This window comes from Ranitomeya variabilis, chromosome 5, assembly GCF_051348905.1.
Source record: "Ranitomeya variabilis isolate aRanVar5 chromosome 5, aRanVar5.hap1, whole genome shotgun sequence".
In the NCBI taxonomy this organism is placed as follows: domain Eukaryota; kingdom Metazoa; phylum Chordata; class Amphibia; order Anura; family Dendrobatidae; genus Ranitomeya; species Ranitomeya variabilis.
In genome coordinates this window covers 299,635,777-299,650,920 of record NC_135236.1, presented here as the reverse complement: position 1 = coordinate 299,650,920, position 15,144 = coordinate 299,635,777, and the positions used below count along the sequence as shown (strand labels likewise).

Sequence of the window (15,144 nt, the reverse complement as noted above, 5' to 3'; positions counted from 1 at the left end):
TTGCGAATAGACCCACCGATGATTCTAGGTTAATCTCAAGCGAAAACCTATAGATAGGGGGAAGGAGATCCCTAAAAGATCTAAGGACTGGGTATAAAAACAGGTCACCTCCTAATAGAAAATACAGAGAAGGCTGCAGAAACCAACAGAAACTAAGGATAGCAGAACCGGGGGTCCCAGAACTGCACAATATCAAAACACAGAAAGCTATCAAAGCACTTAGCCAGAACTCTAGCGGATTAACACTGTTGTCCAGCAAGGACTGGGAGGCAGGTGCTGGGTAATAAAGGGTGATACAATCACCTGACCTAAGACAACCCAGCACCAGGGGAAAAATACCAGCAACCAGAAAACCACAACAAGATGGCGGAAGGTCAAAAACAAAACAGATTCTATCACATGTATGTCAGAGATTTACATGGATACTCCGGTATTAGAGCTCAGTGAAGAGCACAGGATAAATGTGAGCCGAGTCTTACTGCCATATTTGGGAGGCAGAATGAATAAATCAACAGCAGGTGAATAATTGGTTTTATTTATTTTATGCCATTCCTTGTGCGGTATAAGTGATTAGTTTACTTTGGGTCAGTGTGATTACAGTGATACCAAATTTATATCAGTTTTTTATGTTTGGCTGCTGACACACACTAAAAGATGTTTTTTTTGCAAAAAGAAGTTTTTACATTGCCATATTTTGAGAGCTATAAATTTTCTCTATTTCTACCATCAGTCATGTGAAGCCTTGATTTTGTGGGAGGAGTTGACATTTTTATTGGAAACATTTTCGAGCACATAACATTTTTTGTTCAATTTCTATTCTGATTTTTGGGAGGCACAATTAGCAAAAAACTGCAATTCAGGAATTGTTCTTTTTTTTAATGCTGTTCCTCATGTGGTAAAATTGATAAAGCTGCTTTATTCTTCAGGTCAGAACAATTACAGCGATTCCACATTTATATCTTTTTTATGTTTTGCTGCTTTTAGACAAAACTATTTTATTGAAATAATTGTTTTTGTATCACTGTATTCTGAGAGCTATAGCTTTTTATTTTTCCTCTGATGGAGCTGTAGAGCATAGATAGTTTTTTGCGGGACAAAATTAAATTTTCAGCTATACCATTTTTATTTACATTAATCTTTTTAATCTCATTTTATACCACTTTTTGTTTGGTGGTATGATGAAAAAGCATAGTTTTTTGCCTCGTTTTTTATATTTTTATGGTATTCATTGAAGGGGTTAGTTAGTGTGACAGTTTTATAGATCAGATCGTTCCAGATGCAGCGATACAAAATATGTGGACTTTTTTGGTTTATTTTTTTATTTTACATAAAGAAACATGATTATGAGTATAATAGTTTTTCTTTTTTCTGTATTTTTTTTAAATATATATTTTACAATTTTTGTTTACATTTTTTCTTAGTCCCTGTATGGTACTTTAACTTTTATCACTCTGATTGCTTGTATAATGCATTGCATTATACAAAACCCCCTAGATGAATTCCTTAAAGGGCCACTGTCACCCCCTCCAGCCGTTATAAACTAAAAGAGCCACCTTGTGCAGCAGTAATGCTGCATTCTAACAAGGTGGCTCTTTTAGTTTTTGCTTCTGTTATTCCCTCAATAAAGCGTTTTATAATTTCCCCTAAATATCTGTCTTTGTACCTGGAGGCGGGTCTGAAGCCTCTTCTGTGAAGCGCCCAACTGCCGTCACTCATCTCTTCTGGGGCGATGGTCGCCGCCCCCTGCGCACTGTTCTTCTTAAATCCGGCGCCTGCGCTGTGCGTGCCTGCCTGGGGCAGGCGCAGTGTTCATTGGCCGTCATAGCTCAGATGCCGGGTGCCTGACTGCGCCTGTGCGGGCAGTGCGGCCACCCTGTTACTGAATCCCCGCCCCGCACTGTGTTATGCATTATGCACAGTGCGGGGCGAGGATTCCTGGGCAGATTCCTGCACAGACCGACGCTGGAAGGCGGGGAACCTGGGGGAGCGTCTGACAAGCGCAGTGCGCATGCCCAGGAATCCCAGCCCCGCACTGTGCATAATGCATAACACAGTGCGGGGCGGGGATTCAGTAACAGGGTGGCCGCACTGCCCGCACAGGCGCAGTCAGGCACCCGGCATCTGAGCTATGACGGCCAATGAACTCTGCGACTGCCCCAGGCAGGCACGCACAGCGCAGGCGCCGGATTTAAGAAGAACAGCGCGCAGGGGGCGGCGACCATCGCCCCAGAAGAGATGAGTGACGGCAGTTGGGCGCTTCACAGAGGAGGCTTCAGACCCGCCTCCAGGTACAAAGACAGGTATTTGGGGAAAATTATAAAACGCTTTATTGAGGGAATAACAGAAGCAAAAACTAAAAGAGCCACCTTGTTAGACTGCAGCATTACTGCTGCACAAGGTGGCTCTTTTAGTTTATAACGGCTGGAGGGGGTGACAGTGGCCCTTTAAGCAGTGATGTTTCCAATATGGGGTCACTTTTGGGGGTTTCTGCTGTTCTGGCGCCACTAATTGGCTAATGGAGCCCACAATCTATTCAAACGAATGTACGTTCTAAAATCCAAGCAGCACTCCTTCCCATCTGATCCCTGCCATGTGCTCAAACAGTAGTTTATAACCACATATGGGGTACTGTCACATACAGCAAAAATTGAATAACAAATTATGGGGTCCATTTTCTCATATTACCTCTTGTGGAAATTAGAAGATTGGTGCTTAAATAATATTTTAGTGGAAAAAAATATTTTTTATTTTCATATCTAAATGCTATAAAATTTAAATTTTGGGGTCAATTTTCTACTGTTACCCTTTTAAATTAAAAAAAAAAACAATTGGGGTAAAAACATTTTTGTGCGAAAAATTTGATTTTCTATTTTCACGGCTCTATGTTATAAAATTCTGTGAAGCCTCTGTGTTGTTTCAAAGTGCTCACCACACATCTAGATGGATTCCTAGAGGTGTCTATTTTCCAAAATGGGGTCATTTCTGCTGTTTAGCATGTTGGGTGCTCTGCAAATATGACATGGCATTCACAATCTATTGCGGACAACATTTTTGCTCTAAAAATCAAATAGCACTCCTTCCTTTCCAAGCCCTGCCATGTGCCCAAACAGCAGTTTTTGACCACACATTTGAAATTCTCATGTTCTGAAGAAATTGCGGAACAAATTATGGGATCTGTTTTTTCTTATTATTCATTGTGAAAATTCAGAATTTTCACAATGGATAATACAACATTTTAGAAGAAGAAACGTAATTTTCTTTTTCACATCCACATTTTAAAAAGTTCTGTGAAGCACCTACAGGTTCAACAATCTCAGCACAGCCCTAGATGAATTCCTTGATAAGTCTAGTTTTCAGAATGGAGTCACTTGTGGGGTTTCTGCTGTTTTGGTACCTCAGGGGCTCTGTAAATGAGACATGGTGTCTGCAATCTATTTCAGACAAATTTACTTTCCAAATACCAAATGTCGCTTTTTCCCTACTGAGCTCTGCCGTGTGTCCAAACAGAACTTTTTGACTACAAGTGGGGTTTTGCCACGCTCAGAAGAAAGTGAGTAACAAACCTTGGGGGTTTTCTGCTATTTGGGCTCCTTTAGGGCCATACAAATGAGACATGGTGCCCGCAATCTATGTCAGCCAAATTTGTGTTCCACAATTCAAATGGTGCTCCTTTCCTTCTGAGCCCTGCAATTTGTCCAAACATAAGTTTTTGACCACATGTGGGTATCAGCACGCACGAAGAAACTAGGTAACAAACTGTGTGGTCCGTTTTCTTGTGCTATTCCTTTCAAAAGTGAAACAATGTGACTAAAGCAACCTTTTAGAATAAAAATTGCAATTATTTTTTTTTTTCATTTGATTTTCTATTAATTTCTGAGTAGCACCTAAAGGTTTTAAAAAAAGTTCCTGACAGCAGTTTTAAAATATTTGAGGGGTGGGGTGTATGAACCCTTCTAACAAAATTAAATGACGTTTGAAAAATGATACAGATGTAAAGTAGACATATGGGTAATCTTACGGTATTAATTATTCTGAACAGTATGACTAACTGGTTTAAGGATATAAACATTGAAAGTTTGAAAATTACGAATTTTTCAAAATTTTCACTCAAATTAACAATATTTTCACATCGCAAAACATATCTACCTAAATTTCCAACGAACATAAAGTACAATGTGTCATAAAGAAACAATCTCAGAACCAATGGGATACCTGGAAGGGTTCCAAGGTTATTACCATATAAAGTGACACTAGACAGATTTAAAAAATTTGGCCTGGTCATTCAGGTTAAAATTTGTCCTAGTCACTAAGGAGTTAAAGGGAAGGTACCGCGTTTGTAGATCATTAATAAATCAATGTAATGTAGCATAACATGCTGTTATAACCAAGTTTTGATTGCATTTAAAACATATTTTGTGTGTTATAGAAGTTTAAAGAAGGCACTGGGGCTGACATCTTGCTTTCACAGTAGCAGCACAACACTTTCAGTGTCATAATACGGCAGCCCATGGTCATAGGAGATAATAGACGGATGCCGACCCTATCTATTATAATGGAGCTGTCACTGCTGTGAACTGGGCATGCCTCTGTAGGCTACTCAATTCATAGTAGTGGGAGCGATCTGCTGCCATTTTCATGGATGGAGCCCTCGGCTGTCGACTGTGCTCGATTTGTCTCCTGTAATTAAGATCTTCTGACAGAAGCAATACTGCTTTCAGCAGAACAGATCCTACATTGACAGGAGTAAAATGCAGGAGAAAAACGCAGGCAGAGCATCAGAGACTGCAAATACATCAAGGAGTGTACGATCAGCATTATCGGAGCAGGAGCTCTGACTCATCCCTCAGTAAGATAAGTTCCTGCTCAGATAATGCTGCTCCATACACACCAGATGTCTTCCTCCGGTCCACGATGCTGCTGAGTCCACTGTCTTCTGCTCCTCTGTAAACAAGCTTTGGGTTCAATGCAGTAACTGCAGGTGATAACAGATCACAGGGCAGTCACCTACAAAATGGCACTGCCTTGTGATGCTACTCTTCATTCTGCCCCAGGGATACTAGACCACCCAAAAGGGGAGGGAAATGATGATGTCAGCAGTTACTGCCCCAATTTTCCAGCTAACAGTAAAGCTGGTAAGTCTTACTATAGCTGCTTGAGGTCTAAAATGGAAAATGCTCCCCCTAGTGGTAATTATATATATTTGTAAGAAAATATACTATATAATATTTTTCATATAGAAATGGTTGCAAACATTGCATTAGTACATTTTAAGTACTATTTTATGCTTAATTTCACACAAAAACAACAAGAACACTGGTGCCACCTTCCCTTTAATGTAGATTTAATTAATGTGTTTCTCTATAAATTTGGATAGTTTCTTATATAATAATACTTTACGTTAATTTTATATTTATTATATTGCAGATAACCAAAAAAGTACTTGGCAGAAAACTGAAACAATAGCAACGGGTATGAGAAACTTTCTATATACTTAGTTATTCACAGGATATGTCGTGAACAAGTCTATAATATGTATTTCTGTTCTGTTAGCAGTAGGTTCCTTTGTGTTCATAATACTCCTGGTTGGAATAGTCATCCTTATCGTGCACTGCAAAAAGAGACGGTAGGTCAATTTTATTGATTTAATCCGTACATAGAGGCATGCAAATAGTGTCATACATAACAAAATCAGTACATTTTTATTTTAAAGGGAACATGTCACCCCCAAAATCGAAAATGAGCTAAGCCCACCAGCATCAGGGGCTTATCTACAGCGTTATGTAATGCTGTAGATAAGCCCCCGATGTATCCTGAAAGATAAGAAAAAGAGGTTAGATTATACTCACCCAGGGGCGGTCCCGGTTCTGTTCTGGTCCGATGGGTGTCGCGGTCCAGTCTGGGGCCTCCCATCTTCTAACGATGACGTCCTCTTCTTGTCTTCACGCTGCGGCTCCGGCACAGGCGTACTTTGTCTGCTCTGTTGAGGGCAGAGCAAAGTACTGCAGTGCGCAGGCGCCTGGAAAGGTCAGAGAGGCCCGGAGCCTGCGCACTGCATCGGACCAGAACAGAACCGGGACCGCCCCGGGGTGAGTAAAATATAACCTCTTTTTCTCATCTTTCAGGATACATCGGGGGCTTATCTACAGCATTCCAGAATGCTGTAGATAATCCCATGATGCCGATGGACTTAGCTCACCTTCCATTTTGGGGGTGACAGGTGCATCCATAAATTTTGGTCTTAAGGCTCACAGCATGGCGCTAATGGGGCAACAATGTTTAGGAATACACCAAACAGCCTTTAACCAACAAAGGAGAAGGATTCTCTATAGGTTGAACTACGCAGTGATATGATTTAAGCAGGGATTTGTGGATACTTTATGGATGATTATGGTGTGCATTATACTACAGTGGGGGAAATAAGTTTTCGATCCCTTGCTGATTTTTCCAAGTTGCCAAAAAAAGTATATAATTTATACAATGTGATTTTCTGGATTTTATTTTTTATATTCTGTCTCTCAATGTTAAAATTAACTTACCCTTAAAATTATAGACTGTTCATGTCTTTGTCAGTGGGCAAACTTACAATATCAGCAAGGGATCAAATACTTATTTCACCCACTGTGTGTGTATGGATGACTATGGGCTGTGCATTATACTTTATGGATGATTATAGATGTGCATTATACCTTATGGATGGCTATGGGGTGCAGTGCATTATACTTTATGGGTGACTTTGGTGTGTATTATACTTCATAGATGACTAAGGGTGCATTATATTTTATGTATGGCTATGGGGGTGTATTATACTTTATGGATAACTATTGGGGTGCATGATACTTTATGGATGACTATGGGGTGCATTATACTTTATGGATGACTAAGGGCTGTGTATTATACTTTATGGATGACTATGCGGTACATTATACTTAATGGATGACTATGAGATTCATTATACTCTATGGATGACTATGGGGTGCATCATACTTTATGGATGAATATGGGGTGCAGTGCATTATACTTTATGGATGACTATGGGGTGCATTATTCCATATGGATGAATATGGTGTGCCATTATACTTTATGGATGACTATGAAGTGTAGTGCATTATACTTTATATATGACTATGGGGGTGTATTATACCATATGGATGACTATGGGGGTGCATTATACTTTATGGATGACTATGGGGTGCATTATACTTTATGGATGACTATGGGGTGGATTATACTTTATGGGTGACTATGGGCTGTGCATTATACTTTATAGATGACTGTGGGGTGCATTATACTTTATGGATGACTGTGGGGTGTATTATACTTTATGGATGACTATGGGGTACATTATACTACATGGACAACTATGGGCTATGCAATCTACTATATAATTGTCTAAGAGGTACTTCCGTCTGTCTGTCTCGGATATTCATTGGTCGCGGCCTGTGTCTGTCACGGAAATCCAACTCGCTGATTGGTCGTGGCAAAACAGCCACGACCAATCAGCGACGGGCACAGTCTGGCGCCAAAATGGCTGCTCCTTCCTCCCCACAGTCAGCGTCCATTATCCCCTCCAGTCAGCGCTCACACAGGGTTAATGGCAGCGCTAATGGACCGCGTTATGCCGCGGTGTAACGCACTCCATTAACGCTACTATTAACCCTGTGTGACCAAATTTTTACTATTGATGCTGCCTATGCAACATCAATAGTAAAAAGATCTAATGTTAAAAATAATTAAAAAAAAAAAAAATAATTATATACTCACCTTCCGCCGCCTTTCCCGCTCCTCGCGACGCTCCGGTGACCGCTCCATGCAAGTGGCAGGTTCCGGTGCTAAGGATGGTATGCGACAAGGACCTGCCATGATGTCACGGTCATGTGACCGCGACGTCATCACAGGTCCTGCGCTCATACCAACTCTGGGAACGGAAGCTGCCGTGTGCACCGCACACAGGGCCAGGACTTCAAGGGGCCTTCGGAAGGTGAGTATATGTTTATTTTTTATTTTAAGTCTGTATACTACGTGGCTCTGTGCTGTGTACTCCGTCGCTGTGCAATATAATACGTGGCTGGGCAATATACTACGTAGCTGGGCAATATACTACGTGGCTGGGCAATATACTACGTGACTGGGCAATATACTACGTGGCTGGGCAATATACTACGTGGCTGGGCAATATACTACGTGACTGGGCAATATACTATGTGGCTGGGCAATATACTACATGGCTGGGCAATATACTACGTGACTGGCAATATACTACGTGGCTGGGCAATATACTACATGACTGGGCAATATACTACGTAACTGGGCAATATACTACGTGGCTGGGCAATATACTATGTGACTGGGCAATATACTACATGGCTGGGCAATATACTACGTGGCTGGGCAATATACTATGTGACTGGGCAATATACTACATGGCTGGGCAATATACTACGTGGCTGGGCAATATACTACGTGGCTGGGCAATATACTACGTGGCTGGGCAATATACTACGTGGCTGGGCAATATACTACGTGGCTGGGCAATATACTACGTGACTGGGCAATATACTACGTGGCTGGGCAATATACTTCGTGGCTGGGCAATATACTATGTGGACATGCATATTCTAGAATACCCGATGCGTTAGAATCGGGCCACCATCTAGTATATTATATAGAGGGCCATCCGATGCATTATACTATGGGACTATGTGCAGTACATTATACTTCTGCTATGGTGCCCCATGCCTTCAATGTACGCCTTTGGTGAGTATAATGGTATATTTTATTCTGTACATACAGCTCTGGCAAAAATTAAGAGACCACTGCACAGTTTTATAAAAAAAAGAAGGGCTCAATTCTGGCTTTACTAGCAGAGGGACACAGTGAGCGTCATGATGCCTCCATCCTTAAAATTTCTAAGACGGCAGTCCATTACAACAAGGTCAAGCAGCAGATATTGGGGACAAGAACAGTTCGTAACAGACTCCTAGAGGCAGGACTCAAGTTATGTAAAGCTAGAAAAAAGCCTTTCATCAATGAGAAGCAAAGGAGAGCCAGGCTGAAGTTTGCCAAAGACCATAAGGATTGGACCATAGAGGACTGGAGTAAGGTAATCTTCCCTGATGAGTCTAATTTTCAGCTTTGCCAACAACTGGTAGTCTAATGGTTAGACGGAGACCTGGAGAGGCGTAAAAGTCACAGTGTCTTGCACCCACTGTGAAATTTGGTGGAGGATCGGTGATGATCTGGGGATGCTCCAGCAAGGCTGGAATTGGGCAGGTTAATCTTTGCGAAGGACGTATGAATCAAGCCGCATACAAGGTTATCCTGGAAAAACAGTGGATTCCTTCTGTTCAATCAATGTTCCCCAACTCTGAGGACTGGTTTTCCAGCAGGACAATGTGGTATGCCACACAGCTAGGTCAATCAAGGTGTGGATGAAGGACCACCACATCAAGTCCCTGTCATGGCTAGCCCAATCTCCAGACCTGAACCTCATTAAAAACCTCTGGAATGTAATCAAGAGGAATATGGATAGCCACAAGCCATCAAACAAAGAACTGCTTTAATTTTTATACCAGGAGTGACATAAGGTCACCCAAAAGCAGTGTGAAAGACTGGTGGAAAGTATGTCAAGACACATGAAAGCTGTGATTAAAAATCAGGGTTATTCCAGAAAATATTAATTTCTGAACTCTTCCTGAGTTAAAACATTAGTATTGTTGTTTCTAAATGATTATGATCTTGTTTTCTTAGCATTATTTGAGGTCTGCAAGCAAAGCATTTTTTTGTTATTTTGACCATTTCTCATTTTCGGAAAATAAAGACAAAATTTATTGCTTGGAACTTCGAAGACATGTTGTCAGTAGTTTATAGAATAAAAGAACAATTTACATTTTACTCAAAAATATACCTATAAAGAGAAAAATCAGACAAACTGAAAATTTTGTAGCGGTCTATTAATTTTTGCCAGAGCTGTGTATGTATATATATATATATATATATATATATATATATATACACTCACCGGCCACTTTATTAGGTACACCTGTCCAACTTCTTGTTAACACTTAATTTCTAATCAGCCAATCACATGGCGGCAACTCAGTGCATTTAGGCATGTAGACATGGTCAAGACAATCTCCTGCAGTTCAAACCGAGCATCAGTATGGGGAAGAAAGGTGATTTGAGTGCCTTTGAACGTGGCATGGTTGTTGGTGCCAGAAGGGCTGGTCTGAGTATTTCAGAAACTGCTGATCTACTGGGATTTTCACGCACAACCATCTCTAGGGTTTACAGAGAATGGTCCGAAAAAGAAAAAAAATCCAGTGAGCGGCAGTTCTGTGGGCGGAAATGCCTTGTTGATGCCAGAGGTCAGAGGAGAATGGGCAGACTGGTTCGAGCTGATAGAAAGGCAACAGTGACTCAAATCGCCACCCGTTACAACCAAGGTAGGCCTAAGAGCATCTCTGAACGCACAGTGCGTCGAACTTTGAGGCAGATGGGCTACAGCAGCAGAAGACCACACCGGGTACCACTCCTTTCAGCTAAGAACAGGAAACTGAGGCTACAATTTGTACAAGCTCATCGAAATTGGACAGTAGAAGATTGGAAAAACGTTGCTTGGTCTGATGAGTCTCGATTTCTGCTGCGACATTCGGATGGTAGGGTCAGAATTTGGGGTAAACAACATGAAAGCATGGATCCATCCTGCCTTGTATGGAGCATCTTTGGGATGTGCAGCCGACAAATCTGCGGCAACTGTGTGATGCCATCATGTCAATATGGACCAAAATCTCTGAGGAATGCTTCCAGCACCTTGTTGAATCTATGCCACGAAGAATTGAGGCAGTTCTGAAGGCAAAAGGGGGTCCAACCCGTTACTAGCATGGTGTACCTAATAAAGTGGCCGGTGAGTGTATATATATATATATATATAATATATATATATATATATATATATATATATATATATATATATATATATATATATACATACATACAGTATATGGGGGTGCCCCGCTCCAAATCTTGCACAGGAGCTCATCAGATTCTAGTTATGCCACTATATGCTGGATTTATGACTTATAGTCAAGTAAATACACAAAGATGTCATCTGTATAGATACCACATGTTGACCGCTTATATCTCTGAATATATCATTAAAGGGAGCCTGTCACTAGGTTTGGCCGATAGGAGTTACGGCCACTGCCTTTCAGGGCTTATCTACAACATTCTATAATGCTGTAGATAATTTCCCGATCCGACTTGTAAGAGAAAAAAAATAACTTTTATTATACTCACCTGGGGGCGATCCGGTCCGATGGGTGTCACAGGTCCGGATCCAGCACCTCCCATCTTCTTATGATCGCTGTCCTCCTTCTTGCTTCATGTGGATGACACATCCTTGCATCATCCACACAGTCTGCTCGGCATCGTGCTCCTGTGCAGGTGTACTTATCTGTCTGTTGGGCACAGAGCAAAGTCCTGCAGTGCACAAGCAGTGGGCCTCTCTGACCTTTCCCGGTGCCTGCGCACTTGCAGTACTTTGCTCTGCCTCTGCAGGGTAGATAAGTACGCCGGTGCAGGAGCGCGATTCCAGGGAGCCTGTGTGGATGATGCAGGGAAGAGTCATCCACATGAAGTAAGCAGGAAAACGGCATCGCAGGAAGATGGGAGGCATTGGACAAAGAAGAGTGACACCCCTCGAACCGGACTGCCCGCAGGTGAGTATAATAAAAGTTATTTTTCTTCTCTTACAGGTCGGATTGGGGACTTATCTACAGCATTATAGGATGCTGTATATCAGCCTTGAAAGGCGGTGGCCGTAACTCATATTGGCCAAACCTGATGACAGGTTCCCTTTATTAACATTTAGTAAAACAGCAGGAGCATTAGAAAGCCAAAAGGTTTTAGGAGATAATACTCTCATAGTGTTCCTGAGGTGTATTAAACAATGTCTTTGACTTGTCCCGTTGCCTGTTAGATCACATTATATGACCTCCTGAGATAAAGCTTGGTAAAAAAAATTGGCTCCCAAAAACTGGTTTTATTATTATTATTTATTTATATAGCACCATTGATTCCATGGTGCTGTACATGAGAATGGGTTACATACAAATTACAGATATTACTTACAGTAACAAACTAACAATGACAGACTGATACAGAGGGGCGAGGATCCTGCCCTTGGGGGCTTGCATTCTATAGGATGGTGGGGAAGGAGACAATAGGTTGAGGGTAGCAGCAGCTCCTGTGTTGGTGAGCGGTAGCTCCAGTGGTGGTGAGGAGGCAGCGGTGTCAGTGCAGGCTGTAAGCTTTCCTGAAGAGGTGGGTTTTCAGGTTCCATCTGAAGGATCCGAATGTGGTTGATAAAGATTTAGAGATCAGGGATGAATTAATTATTATAGCGCCATTTATTCCATGGTGCTTTACATGTGAGGAGGGATATACATAATAATGGCAGAGGATACAGATTCTTTACAGTTTGTTAAGTTCCTGTTAGTAAATTAATCGTCTCAGAACACCATCTTTTTTACCTACAAAATAGTAACCAGCCCTAATGGATTATGTGGAAAGTCTAATGATCCCTTTTAGCAGACTGTCTGCCATATAATCTTTCTGATGTTCTGGACCAGAAACATTACATATGACATCCCTTCGAGGGATGGGAGTACCAAATCAATGGAGCTTTTTCACAAACTCATAGATTACGACATACATCTGTTCTGATACTCAGGGCTCCAGAGTACAATATCACCCTGGTACTAGTCACTAGCGGGGTTATGTTTATGTAACCAAGCCATTCCCAAGACCACACAGCACATACCGGTTTTCAAAAATAAAAAACTAAATGGATTCAAAATGTAAGGTGCCTATAAGGCAGGACTCATCTTCAGTGATATACTTCACCACATTCTTGGTGAGAGATGTATTATCAGCAGCTGTGACTTTCATAAGAAAATATAATTTTAGCAAAGGTGTGCCAAACTATTTTGCCACTTTGGCATCAACAAAATTTGCTGCGGAACTTCGCTAATAAGCTCAAATTTTCTAAATAAGATAATAAATCAGGGAATAACCTCATGACCCAATATCAACATGGGTTTACTAGGGACCGTTCCTGTCAGACTAATCTGATCAGTTTCTATGAAGAGGTAAGTTCCAGACTGGACCAAGGGAGCTCAGTGGATGTAGTTTATATGGACTTTTCAAAAGCTTTTGATACGGTGCCACACAAAAGGTTGATACATAAAATAAGAACAATGGGGATGGGGGAAAATATGTGTAAGTGGGTTAATAACTGGCTCAGGGATAGGAAACAAAGGGTGGTTATTAATGGAGCACACTCGGACTGGGTCGCGGTTAGCAGTGGGGTACCACAGGGGTCAGTATTGGGCCCTCTTCTTTTTAACATATTTATTAATGACCTTGTAGGGGGCATACAGAGTAGAATTTCAATATTTGCAGATAACACTAAACTCTGCAGGGTAATCAATACAGGGGAGGACAATTTTATATTACAGGATGATTTATGAAAACTAGAAGCTTGGGCTGATAAATGGCAAATGAGCTTTAATGGGGATAAATGTAAGGTCATGCACTTGGGTAGAGCAAATAACATGTATAATTATGTGCTTAACTGTAAAACACTGGGCAAAACCATCAAGGAAAAAGACCTGGGAGTATGGGTGGATGACAAACTCACATTTAGTGGCCAGTGTCAGGCAGCTGCTACAAAGGCAAATAAAATAATGGGATTCATTAAAAGAGGCATAGATGCTCATGAGGAGAACATAATTGTACCTCTATACAAGTCATTAGTGCGACCACACTTAGAATACTGTGTACAGTTCTGGTCTCTGGTGTGAAAGAAAGACATAGCTGAACTAGAGCGGGTGCAGAGAAGAGCGACCAAGGTTATTAGAGGACTGGGGCGTCTGTAATACCAAGATAGATTATTACACTTGAGGTTATTTAGTTTGGAAAACGAAGGCTAAGGGGTGATCTTATGTTAATGTATAAATATATGAGGGGACAGTACAAAGACCTTTCTAATGATCATTTTACTCGTAGGCCTGAGACAGGGACAAGGGGGCATCCTCTACGTCTGGAGGAAAGAAGGTTTAAGCATAATAACAGACGTGGATTCTTTACTGTAAGAGCAGTGAGACTATGGAACTCTCTGCCGTATGATGTTGTAATGAGTGATTCCCTACTAAAATTTAAGAGGGGACTGGATGCCTTTCTTGAAAAGTTTAATGTTACAGGTTATATACACTAGATTCCGTGATAGGGCGTTGATCCAGGGAACTAGTCTGATTGCCGTATGTGGAGTCGGGAAGGAATTTTTTTCCCCAATGTGGAGCTTACTCTTTGCCACATGGTTTTTTTGCCTTCCTCTGGATCAGCATGTTAGGGCATGTTAGGTTAGGCTATGGGTTGAACTAGATGGACTTAAAGTCTTCCTTCAACCTTAATAACTATGATACTATGTTACTTTTGCAGAACGGTAAGGAAATATCTATGAATATGGATGTTACACGATATTTAAAAGGTTAGAGCTATATGATTCATAGGGATAGCCAAACAAGAAACAAAACCATTTCTCCAATCAAAGGAAAGGGGAAGCAAAAAACAGAATTTATCGCTTCCCGGAGGCTTGTCAAAATTTAATTCTGTACAGACTGACAAGTTCTTATTCTATTTCAAATTTCACAAGCTATGAATGCAGAACAGTGGCGGAGGTGTTTAACGGAGTTGTCAAATGAAAAAAAGTTCATTTTAGTCAATAGATGTTGGAATAATAATAATTTCCACAATTGGATGTGTTTAAAAGAATGTTCCTGTGTTGATCTAATCTTATACATGTGCCCCTGCTATGTACTGTGTAATGGCTGTATCTAACCGTGCAGGAACATGGTCTGATCATACAACATCTACGGGGCAGGGGAGGAAGAAGGAATCAATATCACCATTACACACTGAATGGGAAACCACTGGGTAAATCTGACATGGAGAAGGACTTGGGGATCCTAGTTAATGATAAACTTACCTGCAGCAGCCAGTGCCACGCAGCGTCTGCCAAGGCAAAAAGGATCATGGGGTGCATTAAAAGAGGTCTGGATACACAGAAGAACATTATACTGCCTT

General features: G+C 41.2%; 1 protein-coding gene across 5 annotated transcripts in view; it reads left to right on the top strand.

Annotated features, from left to right (window-relative positions):
• IL15RA (interleukin 15 receptor subunit alpha) overlaps positions 1 to 15,144 on the top strand; it is a 140,118-nt gene that overhangs the window by 119,461 nt on the left and 5,513 nt on the right. For 3 of the 5 annotated variants that reach the window (XM_077264479.1, XM_077264480.1, XM_077264476.1), the window contains 2 exons: positions 5,425 to 5,469; positions 5,551 to 5,623. In XM_077264479.1, the coding sequence (XP_077120594.1) occupies positions 5,425 to 5,469; positions 5,551 to 5,623 (118 nt within the window). The remainder of the gene's footprint in view (positions 1 to 5,424; positions 5,470 to 5,550; positions 5,624 to 15,144) is intronic. The other 2 variants (XM_077264477.1, XM_077264481.1) reach the window with 1 other exon arrangement.